This window comes from Aythya marila (assembly GCF_965140915.1).
Source record: "Aythya marila genome assembly, chromosome: 16".
Lineage (NCBI taxonomy): Eukaryota > Metazoa > Chordata > Aves > Anseriformes > Anatidae > Aythya > Aythya marila.
In genome coordinates this window covers 9491425-9509422 of record NC_139057.1, presented here as the reverse complement: position 1 = coordinate 9509422, position 17998 = coordinate 9491425, and the positions used below count along the sequence as shown (strand labels likewise).

The 17998-nt window shown below is 50.6% G+C and overlaps 1 protein-coding gene across 2 annotated transcripts in view; it reads left to right on the top strand.

Annotated features, from left to right (window-relative positions):
• LOC309884344 (rho GTPase-activating protein 39-like) overlaps positions 1 to 17187 on the top strand; it is a 50198-nt gene extending 33011 nt beyond the window's left edge. For both annotated transcript variants that reach the window (XM_082773215.1, XM_082773216.1), the window contains exons 4-10: positions 1299 to 1845; positions 4152 to 4241; positions 10363 to 10436; positions 11731 to 11930; positions 13445 to 13536; positions 13989 to 14158; positions 14588 to 17187. In XM_082773215.1, the coding sequence (XP_082629341.1) occupies positions 1299 to 1845; positions 4152 to 4241; positions 10363 to 10436; positions 11731 to 11930; positions 13445 to 13536; positions 13989 to 14158; positions 14588 to 14782 (1368 nt within the window). In that variant the 3' untranslated portion in view covers positions 14783 to 17187. The remainder of the gene's footprint in view (positions 1 to 1298; positions 1846 to 4151; positions 4242 to 10362; positions 10437 to 11730; positions 11931 to 13444; positions 13537 to 13988; positions 14159 to 14587) is intronic.
• Positions 17188 to 17998: the final 811 nt, after the last annotated feature.

Genomic DNA, 17998 nt, shown 5'->3' with positions numbered 1-17998 from the left:
AGGGATCCATTGCAGAGGTGTCCCTGAGTCCTGTGCAGTGGCACTTGCAGGAGCGCCAGGTCTGTATCCGCAGCCTGGATCTTCTCTGAGGATGCTGCGGGGCTGGGCGTGTTCATCAGGAGGTCGTGCTGCTTCTGTAGGTTACAGTAAGAGCCAGCCCCAGTGGTGGGAGAAGCTGGCTCATGCAGGTATCCCAACTCTCTCACTTCACAAACTCAAACACACCCGAAATTGTGTGATTGGAGCTTGTAATTGAGCACGGTGTAGATGGCAGCCCCTGGGCACCCATCTAACTGTTGCTGTAGGTGTAGTTGTGTACACCTGGTCCTTGCCCAGTGTCCTGGGACACCCAGACCCATGAATCCCCATCAAGCCTTCAGATCTCAGTGGTAACCTCAGCAGTTGCTTTTACAGAGCTTGATGCAGCAGTGGATGTGAGGGTGTTCGTCCCGGGGTTGTGACTGCATCAGACTTGTTGCCTGCCCCCAGAATTACCATTCTTTCCTCCCAAAATACCTCCTTGGTTTGTAGGATTATCCTACCTGGGCATCAGTCTTGCCATCAAAGTAGCTGTGCTCGTGCTCTGCAGTGCATTTGTTAGCTTTTCCTACCCAGTTTGTGTGCCTGGCCAGTATTTCCATTAGGAAAGTCCTGGTGGACCTGACATGCATGTTCTGAATGCCTGGATACAGAGGCTTTGCAGGCGCAGGCTGCCAAAGCTCAGAAGCTCCTGACGGCAGTTCGAAACAATGATTTTGTTTTGTCTTTTCTTACTAGAATTGGGAAAAATATTAAAGGCAGGAAGCAGCTATGGGATTGTAGCAGCTACAAAGGGTGGAGGCAAGAAGGTAGGAGTGCCTGGCTGCCTAGTCTGCCACCTTCTGGTGTTCCCCACCCTCCTCCTGGGCTCCCCTGGCTCCAGGAAAACCGGGAGGTGAAGAGCAGGGAGACACTTGGAGCCTTGGTGTGGCCACATCACTGCATGGCTCCTTTAGGAGTCAGCCCAGCTCCTGCCTGGGCTGTCTCCAGGTGCCCTGGAACAACTTTTATAATCAGCCCCGTTATCCCACATCCCAGAGATTCCCCTGAGGACAGTGTCAAGTGTGTGACTGTGCCAGCCAGGCTCTTGCAGTACTACAGTTGTCAGTAACATACTCTGCAAAACCCCTTGTTTTGTACAGATTCACTGTTTTACAGTTGCTGGTAGCCTCATGTCTCACTGTTGTTAATTTTCTTGTCAGGATAAGGAGTCAACTAAGCTGCTTTTTTTTTTTTAACACATCTGTTCTCCTTTGCAGCCTGGGACAATAGAGGTGGACCCCAAGCAGGAGAACAGTGGCCAGCCCGGTGGCTGCACAGGATATCATTTCCCTTACAATACTCTACGGAAGCCCATCTCCCAGAGCAGCATGGCAGACTGGGCTTCTAAAAACCTGAACATGCACACTCAGGGCATCTTCCGCCGCAGGATCTCCATCTCCAACATGCTGTCATGGAACGGCAGCTCTATCAAAAAACCAATGCTCATCACTAGCAACCGTGCCATCAAAAAAGAGGCATGTGAGATGTTCAAACTGGTGCAGAGCTACATGGGAGATCGCCAGACACGCATGGACCGCAATCACGTGGCATTGGTCACGGTCACCAAGTGCTGGAGCATGCAAGGCTTACGGGACGAGCTCTACATACAACTGATCCGTCAGACAACAGATAATACATGCTACCGAAGCCTGGCATGGGGCTGGGAACTGATGGCCATCAGTCTGGCCTTTTTCTCCCCATCACCCAAATTCCAGTCTTACCTGGAAGGTTATATCTATCGCCACCTTGACAGCGATGAAAACAGTAAGTGCTTCATGCATAACATTCTGTCCCCAGCAGCACTCTGGTGGGTTTTGACATTTATTCAGAGGCTTATTTAAATAATAAACAACAAACAGGGAGTCACCAGCCAGTGCTGTGGTTTCCATCCCTGAGAGCACCATGCACTGCATGAGTCCATCCTTCCTCAGCAGGATGAAGCAGCCACCAGCTCATCTTCCCCCTACAATTCCCACTTGTGCCTGGCAAAAAAAAAATGCCAGCCCTAGACTGTGCTCATCTTAAAGAGCATCATGGCAATATCAGTGCTGAAAAGAGCCACTTCAGCCCCTGCCATGGACAGACTTAACTTGGGTTTCTGAAGATGTGATTGATGTCTTCGAAGTTCTTTGAAGAAGGGGGAAAAACAAAATAAATTATGTTAGTACAGACCTTTTTAGGGAGCCATTGTTAATGCTATAAATGGGCCTTAGCATGGCAAGTAGTCAGGGACCCTGAAGAATAATGGCTTGGTTATGAATAGATGCCTTTTAGAAATCTCGGGTACCAGCCCAGCATTACCTGGAAAGGCAGGTGTTCCTACCTAACCCATATATCTGGTTATTGCTCCAATTTTAAATTGTTGTACTATCCTGTTTGGAAAAAAAAAAAAAAAAAAAAAAAAGAGAGAAAAGCCAAGTTCCAACCTGGAGGGTGTTTATTGGCTGATTTGTGACTATTTTAGCAGTGCTTGTTGTGGCTCGTCCAGTCTCAATCAAGAAACCAGAATGCCTATGTCCCCCTGAGGCTTCAAACACAAGTTGAAGTCTCCCACAAATCCTCGGAGCAGGTGCAGACATTATCACAGAATCATTTAGGTTGGAAGAGACCTCCAAGATCACTTGGTCCAACCTCTGACCTAACACTAACCAGTCCTCCACTAAACCATATCACTGAGCTCTACATCTAAACGTCTTTTAAAGACCTCCAGGGATGGTGACTCCACCACTTCCCTGGGCAGCCCGTTCCAATGCCTCACAACCCTTTTGGTAAAGAAGTTCTTCCTAATATCCAACCTAAACCTCCCCTGGTGCAACTTTAGCCCATTCCCCCTCGTCCTGTCACCAGGCCCGTGGGAGAACAAACCAACCCCCACCTCGCTACAGCCTCCTTTAAGGTACCTGTAGAGAGCGATAAGGTTGCCCCTGAGCCTCCTCTTCTCCAGGCTGAACAATCCCAGCTCCCTCAGCCGCTCCTCGTAGGACTTGTTCTCCAGACCCCTCACCAACTTTGTTGCCCTTCTCTGGACTCGCTCGAGCACCTCGATGTCCTTCTTGTAGCGAGGGGCCCAAAACTGAACACAGCACTCGAGGTGCGGCCTCACCAGAACCGAGTGCAGGGGGATGATCACTTCCCTAGCCCTACTGGCCACACTGCTTCTTACACAAGCCAGGATGCCGTTGGCCTTCTTGGCCACCTGAGCACACTGCTGGCTCATATTCAGCAGAGTCTCAACCATCACTCCCAGGTCCTTCTCTGCCAGGCAGCTTTCCAACCACTCATCACCCAGCCTGTAGCGCTGCTTGGGGTTGTTGTGCCCCAGGTGCAGGACCCAGCACTTGGTCTTGTTGAACTTCATGCAGTTGGCCTAAGCCCATCAGTCCAGCATACCCAGATCCTCTGGCAGAGCCTTCCTACTCTCAAGCAGATCAGTGCAGGCACCTAACTTGGTGTCATCTCTGAACTTACTGAGGGTGCACTTGATCCCCTCATCCAGATCGTTGATAAAGATATTGAAGAGAACATGTGCATCTGGGTCCTGGGGGCAGCAGTGGTGCAATGCAAACCCTTGCCTTCTGGTCTCACTGGATGTGCAGTATTGGTTAGGGTTTTCATGAGGATTCTCCCCCAGATCCTTTTCCTCCAGCTACGCTTGTCCCAGGATTGTAATGTCACCCTGCTGGCACCAGGATCCAGGCAGCAAGGAGGAGTAATCTGAACTATTTGAGTGGGTTATACCTTCTGGTATTTGGGCAGTAAGTTTATTTAGGCCTAAGTTTGCTGCCTGAAGCCGCTCCTTAACTATTCAGCTATTCAGAGAAGTTGAATGATGTCCTGGGCCCCTCACACATTGTGTTTGGAGCTGGCTGTGGTACAGGACCCCAAGCAGACCTCCCCTTGCTGGAGCTAGGCTGGCTGGTTTCATTCCTGTCTGTGCGCAGTGCTGGGCTTTGGTGTTTTAACGTTCCATGTTATTAATCCAGAAGCTCTTTCCACCACACTGAAGGGGAGGAGGACAGGGAACATTTGGTCCCCTTCAATGCTCACTTAATGGTGCTTTGAATTTTCAGTTGCCCAGCGCATCAAGGAGCTTGTGGATCTGAAAAACAAGAAGAACTCAAAATCCAGGAAAAAGAGGAAACAAAACACCGAAGAGGAAGGTAAAAGGGGGCACAGCATACAGGGAGCCAACAGGGCATTAACCTCAGACAGGCTGGGCTGCTGAGCTCTGCTGAAAATCAGACCATTTCTTTAAGTGCATAGACTTAGATACAGGAAACTTCACTGCAGGTGCCCAGTGAGAGGGGTTGGGAGCAGTGTGGGTGGCCACTGGCAGTGCACAGGGCCCCGGTAGCAGTGTGGTGGTAGGTGGGAACCCGTTCGCTGACAGGTGACTGAGAAAACGGGACCTTAAGTTGGATGCAGACCTGGGGCAGTAATTCAACCAGTCTGTGCAAGCTGCAGACTTCTGTATAGTATATGTCAGTGTTAAAGGCTGTGTGAGCCAGCACTGTGGAAAGAACCTGTCTTCAGCTGTAGCTATGGACTTTGTTAGCCACCACCCAACCTGAGGACCTTCAGGGCATCAATATCTGGCAAAGAGCTCTGCCTTTCTCTTTCAAGTACTGGCTTCTCCTTGTCCATGTTTCCTGGGCTGGCCAGGTCCATTGGTCTTGTGGTCTTGTGGTCCAGGGCCCAAATAACATCTCTACTGAATGGACAAAAGCTATTGCTCCTTTTTATTTATTTGTTTGTTTGTTTGTTTGTTTGTTTTTTATAGTAGCATTACTCCAGTTTTTACTTCTGGCTGAAGGAGGACAGATAATACTTTTTCTGGCCTAAAATATTCCTGGACTAAAGTCTATTCAAGTTTTTATATTGTTTCTAGGAAACTTGAGTCAAGCCTATGAATTCCTATCAGGCAGCAGTTTGTCTCATAGCCTCGGTGTCTTTCCTTGTGGAGAGCTGGAGTCCAGCTTCCTGCGTCGTTGAGCCCTGGCTCACTGCATCATGCAGGTGCATGAAAACGTGGAAATCGCAGCTGCACTCCAGTGGTGATTGCCCTGAGTCACTGCTGCTCAGTGGCACCTGCAGGTGTGGCAAGTGGCTGAGGAGGCTCCTTGGTCACAGCCCCTGCTGTGAGCTTCTGTCCTTCGCTCTCTCACTAGCCTGTCTCCTGCGGGATTAAGTGCAGAGGCCTGAAATCACATGGGGGAATACACATGTTGTAGGAATATGTCTTTTTCCTCTCCTGTTCAGGCCCTTAAGAGCTCAGTCTACTCTGAGCCTTTGAAAAGTCATCTTGCTTGTATTAGAGGGATTTTGATATCTTTGTGGGACAACTCCCTGATCTGTTCTACACAGGGTGTGCTCAGCCTGTGTGGGCTGAGCAGTTCTGCTGTGTGATTCCCTGTCTGTGTTGTGTGTGCTGGAGGTGGGTTTAGGAATATAGAGATAGTTTTTACTTGTGTATATATGTGTGTGTATATATATACATGTGACATTGTGTTCAAAAGAACACCAGGAGAGCTTTTATGAAGTTTCCAGAAAGAAGCACTTGAAAGTCAGAAATGCTTTTGTGACTTAGTTGGGTATCTGATGACAGGCCACATGCTGCTCCCTTCACAGGACCCTGCGCACTTCATTGCACAGGAAAGACCCACTCTGGAAATGGAACGGGGCTTTGGAATAACTGAGCTTGCCTGTAGGGCTCCTGCCAGCTTGCTGTAAAGGTTGCAAGGTGCAGCAAGGGAGGCACAGAGCAGCAGGAAGAGAGGGCTGGCAATGAGGATTTTTTTCTGGAGTCTGACCCCGAGAGTCCAGGGGAGCTGCAGCTGCATCCAGTGCGATCCTGCTGGAATGTGCCAGGTGCTATCTGCTGCTTGCTGAAAGGGCCAGGTTTTTCCTCGGGGTACTTACAGTTGCTCCACCAGGCATGTCTGCTTTCCTTGTGTCGCGTGGGTGTGATGCAGTTCCCTGAAGTTCCTGGGTTGTTTCAAGGAGTTCATTAGTAGCTGTGAGATGCTTTCCTGCTACTGCATCTGTATGCATCTGTTTTACAGAGAAATCCAAACAGAAATGAAATATACTATCTTCAAATAGACTTTAATAGTATATATGTAGGCATGTATGTCTTTCAGTGAAAAATGGAGTTAAAGCAGTGATTAACACCCAAAAAATATTTTTAAGTTTCCCACGCTTACTTCTGCAATCTTCATCTTGCGGTATAATTTTCTGTGAGTAAATGAAGTATGAAGGTGGTGCAAGATCCTTTCATGGATCAGTAATCCATTGAAAATCAGAAGAATAACAAGAAGAAATAAATGATCTGCTTTCACAAGAAGGATTGTCTGCTGATCCTTCAGGAATGTATGCTGGGCTTTGGTCTGAGTCTGTACAAGGAGGATAATAACGAGCTGACAGCTTGGTGTTGGTACAGAATTATGCAGGGCTGTAAAAACTAAAGGTGCAGAGGGACCTCACGAGGGTAACTAAGTGATCAAGCAGCAGAGGAAATTGGGTCAGCAAAGGAAAGTATCGTATATGGGGGAGATGTCCTTAACTGCACATGCAGGGGGAGGCTCTTTCAAGTGGGAAAAGACATTTTGCAGCCTGTATATGGATTTCTGAAAACTGTGCTGGGAAGCAGCCAGAAAACCAACAGAAAATGGGGAGCTTTTAGAAAAGGGGCAGAGAGCAAAACAATGTTCAGCCACGGTTGTGCCTGTGCCCGCTCCACGTGCCCTGGCACTGGGGTCCCCAGGGGGAAGAAAATTTCTCATTGTCACAGCAGAAGGATTGGAAGCCACCCAGCTTTGTTGTTGGGCAGCAGGTTTAGGAGTACTCTGTCTGGAAGCACAAAATGAAGTTATACGAGTCTGCAAAGCAGGGTGTCATGCAAACAGGTTTAGGAAGAAATGGGACAAATTCAAAGAAGGGAGGTCTGTCAGTTAATGGTTAATGGTCCAGGTGCACCGCTGCCGCAGGGTATCTCCCACATGCTGTTAGCAGGAGATCTTAGCAGGGGAATACTCATTTTTCATGCATCCTGTGTCTGTTTCTCTTTCTTCTGGCAGTTGATGCAGGCTGCAGACTCATGTGGGCCTTTGGGCTGATGAAGTCTGGCAGTCCACATGTAGGGAATGGTGATGGAGCAGCATTACCAGGATGCAGAGGAACATGCTGGTGGTGTAAGGAAGGGGGAGGATGGGCTAAGGCACTGTTGTGGATGGAACTGCTTGATTATATCCAAACCAGGAGCACAGCACCAGCTCAAAGCCTGGGAGGCTCCTACCCTGCTGCTGGAGAGCAGGGCAGGCAGCTGGGGGCCTGGGAGCCTGTCTGCACAAAGGGATTCGGGCCAGGTTGAGGTCTGTGAGACGCAGTGGTAGAGCACAGAAATATTGAGACAACAGCTTCTGCTGTGCTAAAATATGTGTCCTGTGGCTGGGTTCTGAATCCACATTGTTTGCTGCATTTTTAAGACATTTTTTGGCAGGAAGGCATTCAAGTCTGTTCCAGAAGGTATGCTCCCGCATGTGCATTGCCTGGATTTCAACTTGTTATAAAAGGAGAGGCTCTTCAGGAAGCTCTTTGCATGTGTTTTTAGGCCAGCACATGGAAAAATATTTTCCTTTGCAAACTGTTTTTCACTGTGTGGGTTGTGAGGAGTCTTCTGTTCCCGAGCTCCTGGGGCTACTGTGGTACCACAGGAAATAACAGATCAGCTTGGATTTTACAGGCTCATCATGTGCTCAGAGAAGTGCAGTTACCTTGTGTTAGCTTGTCCTTGTCCATACAGGCTAACGCTACTTGTCCCTGCACCACGGGGCTCAGCCGGGGAGGGGAGGCAGTACCTGGCCGCCCTGCTGCGGACAGCCCGACTGCATCGTGTGTTTTGTGCTGCGGGCATGTCCCTAGCTGGGCGTTTTGAGAGCTGCCAGATGGTCAAGTTGGGCCAATGGCTGCAAAAAGCAGTGGCTAATGCCGAATCCTCCTCATCTCCCTTGCCTTTCTTTCCTCTCCAGCTCACCACTAGCTACTGGGCCTTTCTGACTCTCCTCCACACTCCGCAGCAGGGCTGACCTCAGGCGCCACAGGAACGCGTGCTGCTCCTGCAAGGCACGGCTCCCTGAGGGAGCTGCCATGCGTTCTGTGCCAGTGGCAGCAGCAAGCCCATCACCCCGTGCCTTAAGGCTCCATCTGCATTTTTTGCCATGCAGCTCCATGAGCAGTAGCAGGTCCAGCCCCTTGTGCAGGGGGCGAGTTTAGTTTTCAGTTTATTTGTGTAAAATTCCATGGGTCAATGAGTGGCCCCAGAGCCCGCCTTGGGTTAGAGGCCGCAGCTTGAGCATCACTGGGAGCAGGATGTCTCACTGCACACAGCACAGGATGTAGGATTTACGCCTTTCCCAGGGTATTTTCTGGGAAAACAGGCTTCTCCCAGACACCGCCTGGTGCTGCCCACGTGTCAGCAGCACAGGCTCTCTGAAGTAACCAGTTCCTTTGCAAACCTTGTTAAAGTCTTAGGGTGATCATGGGCTTTATGGTCTAATTACAATGTGAAAAAGTATTTCCTATCATTAGTTTTGAAGGCTCTGCCTCATGTGTAATTGTTCAGTTATATAGACACAGTGCAGTCTTTTTCCCATTCACTCCTCTGTAATCTGGAGCACCCTTCACTTTGGGTCTGTACTTTTTAACAACAGAAGCAGTAACCCAACGTACTGAAACATCACAAAGCAGTTCACTGTGTTTGTTTTCTTTAATTCTTAGACATTCCCAGTATAAATCATGTCTGGAATTAGCAGGATTTTTGCATACAGAGAGTAGTTTGCTTTTGATATTCCCCAGAGAAATTCTTAAAATTGACTTTCCTTTTGCCTGTGGGATGCTGTTGTACCTCCTTTGGCATTTCTCCAGTGTAGCAGGGAGGCTGCACTCCAGACGTTAAAGTCGACCAGATTCATTGAGGCAGGGTGTGCTTGTTTCATCTAGGGGAGCCAAGGGCTGTGGTTTGTCTGCTGGCTGAGAAAAGCACAGCTTTTCTGGAGGAAAGCACAGCTCTCCCCTTCGTGACTTGTCATTTTGCTTGGGGAGAGCTTGTCTTCTCTCTACATTGAGAGGATTTGAGGAACTCCAGGATCCTGACCAGCTTACCTAAGCTACAGAGTGCTTGAAAGGCTGATCTGAAATAAGCACCATCTGACCAGAATGTAGATCTTAAAAGCCACAAGTATTTTGAACTCTGCTGCAAGCTTTGAGCCTGGCAAGGAATCAAATAGGGCAGATCTATTCACTGCTTTCAGCAAGCAATTTGGGCTTGATTTGAAAAAGAACAAAAGGCCAACGGTTTTGGAAAAACTCTCCCAGCAATCAGTGCTCTGTCAGTGCAAATATTTCCCTTGGTGTCATGGGGGGATTAGCTCTGTGAATCCTGGCTCCACTCACCCTCAAAGTTCACTGAACCAAGCACAACAAGAGCAGCCGTTCTTGCAGAGGGCTGCAGCTCTCGCAGCGAAACTCCTGAGCTTTGGTGTGCCAGGTTTGCCATGCATCACAGAGCACACGTGAGCTTTATGTTAAAAGGTAGTGCTGGAGGAGGTTGCTGCCAGGAAAGTGCCAGGAAAGCCCTGCTTCCTGCAGGGCTTTGGGAAGATGGTCTCCATTTTTTTGTGCCTCCCCTTGGAGTCGTGAATTTAGGCTCAGTGCTCTCCAGCCCTGGCACGTTGCTGCCTCTCTCACTATCCCAGCTCTTGAATCATAAACAATGTGTTCAAAGCACTTGAAATCTTTCCTGGCAAGAGACTGCCTCTGCATGCTCTTTGGTTGAGATCGAGCAATATTTAAATACCCAGTCCTGTGTGTGTGAGTCCCACAACTCTGGCTCTGCAGCAGGGAACGAAGACTCATGCTCACATGCGTGCCCAGGCTGTGAACGCCGAGCACTGAGTCAGGACGGGGTCAGACTGTGTGTGTGCAGGGCTGTGATCCGCACAAGCAGGGGTGGGAGGTTCAGAGTGCCAGCCTTGAGTCAGAAGTCAAATCCCTCCAAGGCCAAGCAATAACTCGCACTGACACTGCCTTTCTCTGGGGCCACGATGTATCGGCATGCTCCACGTGAGGTTTCGGCAGCCTCTGCCCTGCCTGCAGAACAGGCTGCGCAAAATGGGGGCGGGCATTTGTACCAGTGCAAAGCACTGCGCTGGTGCTTTGCAAAGATCTGCGGCATGGCGGGTGCACAGTGTTGTGGGCTGACGTCTTGTTTATCCTTCCTGCCAGGTCTGCCCATCAGCACATACGCCAAATACTGCTACCGCAAACTCCAGAAAGTAGCCGTCACCGGAGGCAAAAAGGTGAGTTGCTGCCCCAGTTCTGGAGGCTCAGGCTGCCTGCATGGCACTCGGTTTTCCAGGTCCCAGAGAAATCTGTCCTGTGGTACTTGGAGGCCACTGCTGATTCAGTGATGGAAAATGGAGATACAGAGAGTGGAGGAGGCTTGGTCACAGCTCCTCTCCCTGTGGATGTGTGGGACAAGGCTGCTGCCTGGCTCCTGCTGTGCTCCTGCTGGAGAGCAGTGCCTGCCGTGCTGCTGGCCACAGAACTGAGTGCTTGCTTTGGGGACATGGAGGACAAAGCTGATGGTTGCCTGTCTCCAGGGCAGTAGGAGCTGTCTGTGCAAGGGATGCCCATCTCTGCAGAGCTTGCCTGGGCTTGGTCTTACAGCTGGCTTACTGTAGAGTTGCCCATTTCCAAAGTCATGCAGTGGAGATGCTTGGTACAGGCATCCCCCTCCTCCCTTTCCTCCACACGGAGCTGTGAACGCTGGCATGCAGCCCCAACCTGTCCATCCTAAGTCTCTGAGCCAGATCCGGTTGTCTTTTATTTCTGCAAATCCCTCCGGGGCCTCCCTGCCATCTGGACTCCATGTACAATAAGCAAATAGCTGAAATACCTCGGGAGGGGTGATGGCTCCAGGGCGTCCCTGTTGGGGCAGAGCAGGAGACGTCCAGGCATGCATCACACGCCACCACAGCCCCTGCCTGCTGCTGCCCACTGAGGGGTCAGCAGAGCCCACGGGAGAAGCACCCATCCCATCCTGTGCTCTGTGCTGTCACTCGCCAGGCAATCTTAAAAGCCTCTTCCAAAGCATCTGTCAGAAGAAACATGTCCTGGATGCTCCCTTGGTGCCTGCTTCTCAGAGAGCTTTAGCAGCTCTGAGAGTGAAGCTTTCCCTGATCTAAAGCCAGGCCCTGGGCTTCAACATGCCTGGGATTCTCTTTTCCCAGGGCTGTTTTTCCAGCTGTCCCGTGGCCAAGTGTTTGCCTGGTGCCAGGGCTGCTGTACACGTGCCCTGTGCCTTCCTCTGCCACACCAGCACAACTGAGCTGCCTCAGACCCAGCGCTGCTGGAGTTGTTACCACATACAAATCCCTGCAGAAACACCTCAAACTCTCCAAAGCTGCCTCCTGCCAGCAGGCAGCAGCTTCTGTGCTCCTTTTGAGATGAATGAGCTGAGCCCTCCTGATTTTGGCACGCGCAGAACCAGAGCTGTGCTGCTGCAAGGGGCTCCCAGGGGGACATCAAGGTGGCACACGCACGAGCAGCCCTCTCAGCCCGCAGCTGCACTGAGCTCTCCTCTGTCCCCAGGGCCTCCGTAAACCAACAGTAGAAGAGATAACGCACGCCAGAAATGCCATCGTGACACCGTCACTCTTTGGCAGTTCTCTGGAGGAAATTATGCTGCGGCAGCAGGACATGTATCCGGGTCACAAGCTGCCGTGGGTGCAGACGCAGCTGTCGCAGCAGGTCCTGGCACTGGGAGGAGAACAGACAGAAGGGATTTTCAGGTGAGCTTCTGCGACTCTGTGTTGCTTTTGATCCACCCACGCTATCAGCCCTTAAAGCTAAGAAATCAAGATTGACCTCCGTGTGATTCCCCTTCCCTGAGAACAGCACCCTGTCACAGATCACAAGAAAAAACAAACAACCTCTCTAGGTTCAGGAATCATATGTTTAAGTAGCATCAGTCCATTTGCATGCATTAGCACAGAGGGGACACTGTAGTTGTGATCGGCACTTGTGACAGCACATACCCAGGCACAGCACTGAACTTCTATCATAGAATTATTAAGGTTGGCAAAGACCTTCATGGTCATCTGGTTCAACCATCCCCCTACCACTGCTGTCACCCACTAAACCATGTCCCTAAGCACCATATCCAACCTTTAACACAACTTAAACAGTAGTTGCCAGTACAGGGAAGGGCCAAGCTTTTGGGTTCCTGGTGGAGCCTGCAGCTACAGCTGTGGTGTGTGAGTTTCCCACACCTCTTCTGGAGGAAGCCTGTGTGTCCTGCTTGTTTCTGTGGTGGGGGGATGCTGATGCTGAGAAGTGCAGGGATGGCCCAGTAGGTGGAAAGCTGAATTGAACTGGGAGTGACTGGCACCAAACAGGGACTAAAGCACAGCACTGTACTGCCGTGACTTGCAGTGTCCCTTGCAGAAGGCAGGCTGTAGAGGAGAGAGCTTTTCTAAGAGCAGCTTGCAATGAACTCACTACGGTGCCCTGCTTGTAGCTTTGCTGCTTTTCTCCTGCTTTCAATGGGTAATTAACACTGGAGGAGAAGTTACAGATAATTATCACACGTGGGATCTCCCTGAACATATCATGCTGAAAGGCAGACTGGTGCCAATCAGAACTCTCTCCAGTGACTGAAAGCAATTATAAAGGATGACAGAATCTGTCGGATAAAAGCAGTTCATCAAATGCAACACTTCAGCCTTGGTGATGCGCAAGACTCAGGGTATTTTGCTCCTGGGTGAACATGTGAGGATTCAAGGGAGACAAGAAAATCCGTATGATGAACACAGGGGTTCAGGGGTTGGTTTGGTTGTGTGTTTTTTTTCTTTTTCATTGTTATTTGTTTTAAGACTTTAATTAGTTTTTCAGTTATTAAATGTAATTTAAGGTAGCTAGCAGAAGACTCAACTTTGCCCTGCATTAGTTTCTAATATCTTGGCTTATTTAGCCAGAGGTGCTTCTTTTGTCTGGCCTGAATGTGCTGCAGGGAGGCCCAATTACAGGAAATAACTGCTTCTGAGGACAAAATGGCAGTGGATGTCTGAGTTAGTGGGAAGGAGACAGGTGTTTCTTCCACACCCATCTTAAAACTGTGTCTAAAAGCAGACAAGCCATTCTTTCTGACGAACTGCTTCTGTAGGTACTGCTGCTGTGTGCTCCCTTCTCCCCAGGGTCTCAGAAACAGTTTTGGAGCCACCATTTGCTGGCCTGCTGCCACGCTGGGCATATTGCCGAGCACTGTGTGCTCTCTGAAGCATCCTTGCTGTGCTTCTGTTCGCAGGATACCTGGTGACATAGATGAAGTCAACGCATTGAAGTTGCAGGTGGATCAGTGGAGAATCCCAAGTGGCCTCAGTGACCCCAACATCCCAGGTAGGGGAATGCTGCATGTGTGCACGGTGCAGCCTTAGCCATGGTACAGTGCAGAGGGGAAGGTACAGGAGCAGCCCAGGATGCATGCTGCTGTCTGGGGACATGTACACAGTGCTGTACTCTGCAAGCTGTCTTCACCAACTGGCTTTTTATTCTGTGCCTTTCTGCTGCTTTTCCAAATGCTGTCCATGGGAAAGCACTGGGGGTGGTGGAGGGTCCATCAGAGTGAGGCTGTACGAGCCCAGCAGCCTGCAGGGCAGCTGGGAGTCATTCAGGAGCAGCACTCTTGTTCCCAGCAACTCTGACTTGACCTCTAAGGTGAAATGGGACAACTGCAGAATCCTTCCTCTGTCCTCCGGTTCCTGAGGCATTCAGTCTCTCTGCCAAATTTGTCTCTGAACATGGTGGGGAGGTAACCAGAGCTGTTCTCATGCCCTCTGCTTTCTGCCCAGCCTCTCTCCTCAAGCTGTGGTATCGGGAGCTGGAGGAGCCTGTGATCCCCCAGCAGTTCTACAAAGAGTGTATCAGTAACTACGAGAACCCTGACGCTGCCGTGGCTGTGGTGCATCTTTTGCCGGAGCTCAACAGACTGGTGCTGTGTTACCTCATACACTTCCTGCAGGTAGGCAGCCCCAACCATCCTTGCCTCTGATGCCAGCCAGGAGCACAGAGCACAAGGGAGGTCATCTGTAGTGCGCCATCAGCTGGCATTTAGGATCTCTCATTTGTATTTAAGGTGGGATTAATGGAGGGAGGTTTTCTGGGCTTGTCCCTTGTTGGAGCAATAAACTATATTCTTGATCTTGTGGAGTATGGGGCTGGTCCCAAAGGGAAAGGTATAGATCTGCAGGATGTTCCCTGTCTGCTGAGACTCCCACACCATCAGCCAAGTAAGAGCATGGTGGTCTTCCCCCGTGAATTTGTGGCTGTTGGGGCACTGTCCTTCAAGGAGGCCACATCTCTGCTGTCCTTGCATCTCTTCTTAGGCCATGTCTGGAGTCTCTTGCCCTTTTTATACTGCTACAGCTCAACTTTTCCTTATTACCTGCAGATCTTTGCTCAGCCATCAAATGTGGGCAGAACGAAGATGGACGTGAACAACCTGGCCATGGTGATGGCCCCTAACTGCCTGCGCTGTCAGTCTGATGACCCTCGCATTATCTTTGAGAACACACGCAAGGAAATGTCCTTCCTTCGCATGCTGATAGTACACTTGGACACCAGCTTCATCAAAGGGCTGGTTTGAGGCACTGGCCCTGGGGTCCAGGACATTGCCCTAGGGAGTCATTGGGTGCCTGAAGTCTTCTCCTCTCTGCTTAGATTTCTTCTGTTGTCCTTGCTGCTTTCACACCCCAGGTTAGCCCCTGAACGTCTCCCAACATGTCCCTTCAAGGACAAGGACTAGACATTCTTGAAAGGCTTGGGCATTTCAGCAGCAGGACCTGGAAGTCCTTGGACATGCCAGGCCTCTGTGTGTCAGAGGGGGGAAGGCTTCCTCCTTGGAGCCACAGAACTGGCTGCATTTTGAAAGGGCTGTGACACCCACGAGACAGCTGCCTGAGGCAGTGAGATTCTCCATCTCCTTTCTGGAGGAAGAGTTGGCTTCAGGTAGGAGGACATCGCTCCTGTATTGTGGCACAAGCTGGTCCTGGGGGACATAACTGCCTCACAGGGATGGCACCCACTGCTATGAAGCCAGCCTGCTTTACCTCTGCAGACTGTTGGTTGGAGGCGTGAGGGTGGTTCTGGCACCCCATGGTGCTGCTGGTAGGTAGCTGTGAAGGTGTGGGGGGTTGACTGAGGCAGAGGGATTCCTGGGACTGCCCTGATGAGTGGAAACGTATTGCAACCCGAGGAGAGATGTCTGAGCCTCTGCTGCTGGACGGCCAGACAGACAGACATCCTGTGCCTGGGAGCTCAGGCAGGCCAGCTCAGCACAGCATCCACCTCACCCTCTCCTTTAGGCGGTTTCAGAGCTACACAGCAGTGTGGTCGGTCTGTGGGACCATCCCTGCGTGGAGCTAAATCAGCACCACCCACACCATGGGGCCTGGGGACAAGAGGAAGGCTGCACACCTGGCCGCCTACAGATGCAACAGTCTTGTTGGCATCCTTCTAATGTGGGCCATATCCTTGAGGGGTAACCCCACCAGCTTCATAGCTCCTTTCTGCCAGGCCCTTGTTGCATGTGCCGCATGAGCTGACACCAGTTTTCCTGAAGAACAGCTGAGAATGTGCCGGTGGTGCTCAGAGCGGCCTCCGCGGCTCCAGCAACCCCATTTCCTGGCACCAGGTCCTTCACAGACAGCTCTGCCCACCCTCTGGTTCAGCCCTGGTCCAGAGAAAACAGGGAAGACCACCAGTGGGAAGAAGTGCCCCTGTGCTGCGGTGTGCCCTTCCAGGCAGGGCAGCTGCATTGCCTCTTGCCTGGAGTCAGCTGTGGCACCAGTGCTTTTCCCACCAAATTCTCACTGGATCTGCAGAGGGTGTAGGAAAGGAAGGGAAGAGGCAGGTCCAAACAGCTGAGGTGCAGTGGAGCGTGCTAGAGTACTGTCAGCTCAGTGTCCTCTCTTTTGCTTTTAAACCCCTGCAGCTTTCCATGTGCCACCAAGAAGTGAGGCACAGCAAGGGGCAGCACGTAGATTTCCCTGCAGCCTCCAGATACTGTTGCATGTTCCTTAGCAAGCAGCAATCTCTAATTCTGTGGCATCCTGGCATTATTCTTTTCATCTGAAGTGTTTTCTGTGCTGGAGGCAGATCTGCAGCAAAGAGCTGCATGCTGGGATCATTCATGCAATGCTAAGCCTACTGGTAGCGTCCAAGGTTGCATTTGCATTTCTGCACCCCCTCCCTTTCAAGTGGGGACCTGGAATCGCCCTCTTTGGATTGCAGGAGCCAAGGAGTGAGGTTTCAAGCTGATGTCTGAACCTAAACCAAAGGCACGGACACAACGTGCCATGTGCAGAGGGTGCCCTGTGTCTGTTTGAATCTCTCTCTGTGAGTGGGGTTTCCAGGGCACAACTTCACTCAGAGAGCTCCACAGTGCAAATCCATTTTGTGGCCAAATGAGCCGAGAGTCGTGGTCCCCCTTGTTACACCAGATGCTTCTGTGGTCCAGGAAACCTTGTTTCTTTGTCAGGATTAGCTGTGTCAAACATGCCAAAAAATGTGCAAGGATCTGCTTCACACACTCGTCCTATCCAAGTGCTTCCAAGGAGTTCAGCTCTGTTTCGCCTTCCAAAGTGCTGAGCACCTCATGCTTCAGATTTGGGGCCACATTCACAGAAACAGAGACAGGCAGGCGGTTACCAGCTTTGCCATGTTTTGCCAAAATTTGAACTGTTGAACAGGTTCAGGGTGCCACATCCTGGCCCCATGAGGGCTGGAGCAGCCATGTGCTTGCCCCCTTCTTTGGGCTGCAGCTGCATGTGTCTGCAGCCAGCCACCAGACTGGTGATCCATGTTATTCCTTGCACTTAGCTGTAGCAGGCAATCAAATCATAGGCATTTGCTGCTATTACAAATGAATGCTTCTTGCCAGGGCTGTAAAATAGGCTAATAAATTACACTGGATATTACTTTCTTTGCCAACAGATTTGTAAATACAGATCAGTAAAGCAGCCTCTCTTCTGTTATAATAATAAATACAGTCTCCATAGTTGTCCCTGGTTCTTTTTGTGAATCTGATGTGTGATTGTGCCTGCCTGGAGCTGCAGGTTTCAGCCTGCATGTCAGTGTTCATGAATAATATTTGGGAACCAGCATGACATCAGCACTTGGAAAGCAAGCTGTGGGCTACTTCTGTTGTTTGTAATTCTCAGGGAGCTACTGTGGGGCAGTCAGTGAAACTGGGAAGAGATCAGGGAGGAGCAGATAAAGGAGAATACTTTATACAGGAGCAGTTATCTTCTGCAGCCCTTCAGGGTCAGAAGGGATTTAGGCAAGTTTATGGACTATAGCTCCACAAACGGGTAGTCAGAGGATAAGACAGGGATGTACTGCTAATATCCCTAACCCAGCAGCTGTGGGTGCTGCAGGCACGTGCTTCCTCTGCATAGTCTGTTCTGTTGCTGGAGATGTGGTTACACAGGCTGCAGGGCTGACCCAGCTGGGGCATTTTTATGTTCAGATTGGAGGAGTTTCTGGATCTTTCCTCCCCACCCCAAGAAGGAGCTAGGAGCCATCTGTGGTGGTGCTCCAGACTCACACCGGTCACATCCTGTGGTGGAGCTGCAGCACAAGTGCTACCTTTGCCACTTCAGTCGGGTGGTGACAAGTTACTGTCCTGAGTCTCACCAGGGCTGCCGATGCTCTGGAGCTGATCATATGCTGGTGGCACTGGGAAAAGGCGGTGCACTTAGAGCACAGCAAGTAAGGACTGCTCCAGTCACCCCAGCAGTACACAACCACCCGCGATGGCCAAATCATGGTCTTCTCACCAGCTGTGCTGTCAGGACAGACA